A 6,587-nucleotide genomic window follows, 5' to 3' on the forward strand; every position below is an offset into this window, starting at 1 on the left:
GACCCTTCCTCCTGTCATTCACATTCATAGGACACTTTCAAATGATAACATTTTTACTTATTCTGTAAAAGATGTATGAAAATTTCTTCTGCATAGCATTGTTTCATCAGTACCCAGCAGTAGTATCTTAGAGTGCAAAATATAACCATTCTCCTTCACAGCATACATCTACTGAATATAGCCTACAACATTTGCATAATAAAAATGACTATTCCTGCCCAATTTGATGGGGATCAAATAATGTGGATATGATCAGTGGTCAAACAAGCATGGACATCATACTCTGCTTTATAAGATATATTAACCTAATATCCACATTTCTACTGCTATTTATGTGGGAAAAAAGGAATTTTACTTTAAACAGTTTTTCACACAATAACAAGAAAACATCTTTCAATATGCCATGCCAGCTAAGCTATTAATAATGGTGGAACTACATTTGATGCAATTTTTGGAGCAACAATAACAATGCTCATTAACCGTAGATGAACAACCCCCTCCCCCCAAAAAAAATCTGGTCTGCTTAACTCTCTTGTTGTGATAAGCTAGCTCTACTTCAGTGAGAAAATGAGTAGGTTAATTGAGTAGATCTTCACCTAGAGTGACCATTTCCCCATGTATCCACCTGTAGCTGAATTAATCATGTAGCTTGTATTGGGAATCTTTTATCAAAGTATAGTCACTGTTCCAAAGTGAGAGTGGGGAAGGAGTTATTACAGAGATCCTGTCATATGTAGAGAAGCTTGATGAGCTTTTAAAGCTGACTTGAGGGAAGTTGCCACAATGACAACAGCCATGAGTTGAAGACTGAGGTCCTCAAGACCATCATCGTGCATCATCTTGATTAGAGCATTCCACTCTCTGCTGGTGGTTACATCATCCTCAAGCACAGCCTTCTGTAGGATCTCCCTGAATTTACCTGTCATAAAAATCCTCCTTAAGATTTAAATGACTAAAGTCAAGTGAGGTAAATAAGTTGTACCTATCTGCCTCTGTTCATAAATCACATAGTGATAGTTTGATAAAGCAGCATTTAATAATGTCACCAAACTTTTGGGTTTCTCACATGTTCTCACATATTTCACAAACCAATTAAGTGATTTGCAAGTGTGACAACTTTTCTGTCTTTAAAGGGCAATTTAAACAAAAACAAATGGAGTATGGTGCCACATCTCTAACATGTTTTTAGGTCTGTTCCTTCTGCTAATATGGAGCTCAGGTTAGTTGTATCTGCAAGGTATTTCTTTTTAGAAATTTCTTGTAATTATTACACCTAGAAAATGACATAGTGGTCACCAATCATTTCTCTAAATAAATCATAATTTTTTAACTTCTCATCAGATCTCATTATTTTTCCTTCTTTATATAATACATGTATTGGATCAGTAACATAAGAATTTATACCTACCTGTTTCATGGTGGTCATAAACCAATCGCTGAAGCCACCCCTCAGCCAGATGCCAGTGTCCAGATTTCTTTAAAGTAGTCAGCGTTACACCTAATGGCAAGACTGTTCCCTTTCCACTAATGTTAGAATCCTCAGTCTTGCTTCTAGTAGTCACACTGTTACTGCTTGCATGACCACACTGCTCAGTACTACCCCCAACCTTCAGTGTGCAGTCTCCTTGAAACAGTAACTCCAATAGCTGCAAGGAAGGGTAGTGCTTTAATATGAACAGAAGGAAATCACTGCTTAGGACACCCTTTTCCTTGGCATGTTGTAAAGCCATGTTCGCCTTTCCCTGCCTCACAAGGCACATTGCAGAATCCATATGCATGTGCATGCGCATAAAAACATTTTGAGCTAGGGCTTGTCCTCCACACATGCATGGTACCTGACAGGAGCAGTGGTCTTCAATGAGATGTCCCATATCTCCTGTCACAGTTAACCTGTTGAAGGCCAAAATCTGCATTGAATCTGGTTGCTTAAAGTTACTTTGCTGTCTGGATTCAACTGACAATTTATTTGCTGTCAAAAAATGTGCTGATTAAAAACCATTATTAGAATCAATTAATCTGTTTGTGCTAATATCTTCTATCAACATCCACTTGTAAGCCTTTGTTACACTACTGTACATCTTGATTCTTGTTAAACTAACAATTAAAACCCTAACCTGTCTTGAGCTAGCCAGTGGCAGACAAGATCAAGGCGATTCTCTTCAAGACCTGCCTTTACACAGTCCAGAGATAAACCTTCATTTGGCTTATGGATTGTTGCTTTGACTGAAGACATCAAAGCATCACAGAAGGCCATGAGAGGAGAGCGACCACCATATTTGCTTGTAACATCTGAAAAATAGAGGATCCATAGACTGATCATAAACAGTATAAATGATACTTCATTAAAACTCTCTTAATACAATAATATTTCTTCTGTAGTTTATTTTTTTGATAGTTTTGCCACAAACAAAAATATAAAATGTTTTCAAAGCTACCATTTCAAACAATTTAAATGACAAACTGTGTAAATCAGTCCACATTTCATTCCTGTTGAAATATGTTAATTATTTGATTTTATGCTATCTTTTGAAAACTTTTGCTTAAGTTGACAATAAAGTTCTTAAGCAGCTGTAATCAAATGAATTGAAATATTTTTATTCCTTTGGAGATTACAAATTAAAAATTGTAACCTTTATTTCCTAACTGTTAAGGAGGTGAGCTATATGGAGATTAATATCTGTAATTTGTCAATGCTCTTATTTGCCAATAGTAAAGGTAAATTACTATGAATAGCAAAGCAGGAACAAAACAGATACCTCTAAATTTAGCCAGAGTGGCTTGTGTTCGTAGAATGCCTTTAGGGCTGTTGGCAGCATGAATAGCTGCTTCTTCAAATTTATCATCTTCAAACAGTTCATTGAACTTTTCAATATACTCCAACATCACCTCTGCTTCCTTCTCTTTGTTTGGATCATCATCTTCAAATGTACTTGAATGTGCTGTTTCTGATGGTGTATTGTCAACTCCATCTCCTCCAGCTGGGTGATCTTCAAGTGATAGGAATAGTTTCAGATAAGACCAAGAAGATTTTAAACATGAACAACAATTTTTCACTCTGATAATTTAAGCATTGATAATAAGGCAGCTGCACATTGTTTCATGGTATTATAAAGTTCTTGATTTTCATTTTAATTAATGACAACAAAACTAAAAAAGAAACTAAAGCAACTGAAAGAAGATAAAAAGTATTAGCCAACTAGAAGTACATGTACATTTTCACACATGCATGGTTGTGTATGTATGTGCAAGTGTGCACACACACACAGATGGCTTTAAGACAGCCAACTCAGTTTTTCTACACTCACCTTTCTCAGCAGCAGCGGCAGTGCCCATTGCATGTTGGAATGCCAATATCACAGCATCCCCAACTGTTTGGTGAGGTGGTTTCACGCGGTTGTAAGCTTGGGCTGCCTCTAGAGCTATTTCAAGTTTTTGTCCGCGAGCTTTATATACTTGGCTCTGCCACAGCAGCTGGTCACGATAGCTCACCTTTCATAAAAAAGGTAAAATGTGAGTATAATGTACTTTTTTATAGTTTCAAGCTTATATTTGGAAGAAATATTGTGTTAAGCTACCTTTGGGTGGATGTTGGGTCTACAGTAGCTTTTCTATGTCTAGATGTAGAATGATGATGATAACATTGATAACAGAACTTAAAGCTCATTGCTTTCACACTGAAATGTTCAAATGATCATGGTAGCAGTGTTTTTTAGAAACTGCAAAGCTGCTAGACATGTCTAGCATAATGCTTTTCTGATAGTCTATAATGCATAACATAATATATATATATATCTTGTGTTAATAAAATGCATTTTTTTTGTTTTTAAAGCAGCACAGATAGCAAAATCTAGTATGTTTCTTGCCTTTTTATCAAGGGTATCTTTAAGCTGGAGTTTCTGTGTTTTTGGAAGAAATCTTGTTTTTAAGCTGATATTCAGCTCTTTCAATTGTCTGTCCAGTTGATCAAACTTACGATTAAGAACACTTATATCTGTGGATTCTTCCAGTGTTAATCCTAGAATCACAGTTTGAATACAGTTGAGACAATGCAACATTCAAAATAAAAGTCATAAATTCAGATAAAATAACAGTTTTAGTAGGATGAAGAAACATATTGATCAAAGGCAAACATGCTTTACTCAGTAAACCAGTGCAAACAAAAAGACAAACTGAGGAATACTTCAAATACAAATATTGAAATTAATAGTGCTGGGCGGGGTAATAATCATAGACAAAATGCTGAAATTTTTACATCTGCTTTTGGCAAAATCTTTTCTGGCAGTAACAGGAGGCAGAAAAATAATTGTAAATGTCCACATTCTCTCCCTTCCTTTACATCTCTAAACCTGCTTCAATCATTGTATGGTGTGTGTGCTTATGATGGGTGGGTGGTAAAGTGGTATGTCTGAGTACTTATGGATTCAGGTTTGTATCTGTCACCATGAAATTATAATGTTCTCAAAAGAAGAATAAAGAAACTTTTAAGCGTAGCAATTGTTGTCATTGATCTGTTTGTCTTATATGTACACATCGATCACCACATTCATGAATCTAGCAACTCCATCATAATTAAAATGCTGTAGAATAAATTGTGTTTGAAGAGTCTCTCCTATTTATATTTATGTCTATATTCTATGAATAGCAATTAAAACATATACCTGGAATTCTGCGGTTGTCCTTCTTGACTTCTTTCACTGGAGCCTGTTTCTCTTCAGGTTTCTTCTCCCTCACCTCTCGCTCAGCCTTCAGTTCCAGCAACTCCTTGCTGAGTCTTTCATTGTCTTTCTTTACAATAGCAATTCTTTAGGAAAGGTGAAGTCAGTTTAGTGAATGAACTTAAAACTGATTAGTTTATCTATACAAAGTTTGCACCATGCAGTAAATTATGACATATATTTTTGTTCTTTTTACACAAAAGGACTTTGTCCAGCAAACATATGGTGAGATAAAAATATTCCTTTATTCTTGTCAAACTAAGTTACATCAACTTAAATATAACATCATAAAATATGTCTGCTTTGAGGTGTGAAATAAATGACTAAATAACAAATTAAGCTACCTCTCTTCCAACTCATCACATCGCTTTTTGTAATTTCTAATAGTAGATGGTTCTGATGCCATTGCTTTCAGCTTTCCTTGTAGAAAGACAGATTTCTGCTGAGCTGTACGGATAGCTTCTATTATGTCTTCATATTCTTTCTTTATGGTAGTAAGAAGATATTTGTAAGCTGTGACATGTTCAATGATCTGTAAATATAAATCAAAGTTAAACAAAACGTTTCCACATTTTTTACATAAAATGTTTTCTGCTATTCAGTTCTTTTCAATACTATTTCAATAATATTTATAGTTATTATGCTTGTTACTATTTGTTCCTTACCTTCTGAGGGTGATATTTGTTGAAACTGTGTGAGTTTCAATTTAATATTTTCATGGTCTGTAGCACTTAAATATTTTTGTGTTTTGTATTGCCAGAACTGACAGCAAACATTTTACCTGAATTATATGCCTTACTGGTTATACTTTCATTTTCTTGTGTTACATTCTAAAAAAGAAAAACAAAAATGTCAAGGCCAGAGAACAATTCATGATTGAAAGTACTTTACCTTGTTAAAGACTGCCTTGTAGATAAGGTACCGCTGATCTTCATTTTTTGGTTTGATTTTGGCCATTTCTTTGTCAATAAAGCCATTTATCTGATACAAGAATTCTCGATCTGCCTCATTAGTAATAATTGGAGGGAGTTTTGAAACTCCAGTCAAAGGTGTTGAAGATCTGCTTGAGGTGCTTGACATTTTTATATCTAGAAAGTGGGATAATTTTGGGAAATAATTTTATCAATTTTTACTAACGCTAACAATATAGTATTAAATTACTAATGGTAATTATGGTACAATATTAGGTATGTTAATTATTTAATTATTTAATAATATTATTTTTAAGTTTCAAAGATAATTGGAAAATGAAAATGGTAAGTTTATTTTATAACTGAAAACTGGTGAACGAAACAATACAGTCTAAAGTAAACAAATTCAGCTGCAGGTACATAACGATGTACATAAAAGAAAAAAGCAAAGACAGTTATATAAAGAAATGATAAGATTGATAAAATCATGAGCAACTGGTGATAAACGTTATCACTTGTCGATGTTGGGTCGTCATCCACTATCTATAAACATAATCTTGTTTTAAACGGCGATAGAGAAAAACGTGATTTTCGTCTTGGGATAAAATTGACTTTACTATTGTTCTTATCTTTCAAATATGTAGGTAACAAGAAATGCAGTCTATGTAAAGGTAGAGAAGTAAAATTTGATATAGCCTTGTTTGAAACGGTGAAAAAATGAACACTATTTCACATTTCACTAATCATGCGTTTTCATCAAGAGGCTGCTATCGTCCGCCATTTATAAACAACAGCGTTGCGATGGTTAGAACCACAGAGATCATAGAAGTCTTATGGTTAGAACGTAAAGCAGAGTTTGAAATTCACAAAGAAAATAAAGAAATAAACCAAGAAATATGCATGCACAAATTTTGAACAATTTATTAAATCATTTGATTGTGTATCGTCTAAGTGTATTTGT

General features: G+C 34.2%; 1 protein-coding gene across 3 annotated transcripts; it reads right to left on the minus strand.

Annotated features, from left to right (window-relative positions):
- Positions 1-39: 39 nt before the first annotated feature.
- Positions 40-6,467, minus strand: LOC112569924 (clathrin heavy chain linker domain-containing protein 1-like). Of its 3 annotated transcripts, none has more exons than XM_025248011.1 (10): positions 6,360-6,467; positions 5,607-5,803; positions 5,060-5,247; positions 4,659-4,801; positions 3,864-4,015; positions 3,306-3,489; positions 2,757-2,987; positions 2,115-2,289; positions 1,409-1,890; positions 40-919 (listed from the first exon to the last, which is right to left on the minus strand). In XM_025248011.1, the coding sequence occupies exons 2-10, from the start codon at positions 5,793-5,795 to the stop codon at positions 714-716; spliced, it is 1,950 nt and encodes a 649-aa protein (XP_025103796.1). In that variant the 5' UTR covers positions 5,796-5,803; positions 6,360-6,467; the 3' UTR covers positions 40-713. The 3 variants fall into 3 exon arrangements, with proteins under 3 accessions (XP_025103796.1, XP_025103797.1, XP_025103795.1); XM_025248012.1 differs by having other exon boundaries at positions 6,256-6,432; XM_025248010.1 differs by having other exon boundaries at positions 6,142-6,432.
- Positions 6,468-6,587: the final 120 nt, after the last annotated feature.

Source organism: Pomacea canaliculata, linkage group LG8, assembly GCF_003073045.1.
Source record: "Pomacea canaliculata isolate SZHN2017 linkage group LG8, ASM307304v1, whole genome shotgun sequence".
Classification (NCBI taxonomy): Eukaryota; Metazoa; Mollusca; class Gastropoda; order Architaenioglossa; family Ampullariidae; genus Pomacea; species Pomacea canaliculata.

Coding starts and splice junctions, on each gene's coding strand:
- LOC112569924 (XM_025248011.1), bottom strand. CDS start 5,795: ATGTCAAGCACCTCAAGCAGATCTTCAACACCTTTGACTGGAGTTTCA. Junction 3,490..3,863: donor AAGATACCCTTGATAAAAAG/GCAAGAAACATA, acceptor TTTTTATGAAAG/GTGAGCTATCGTGACCAGCT. Junction 920..1,408: donor TTATGACCACCATGAAACAG/GTAGGTATAAAT, acceptor TTTTTATGACAG/GTAAATTCAGGGAGATCCTA.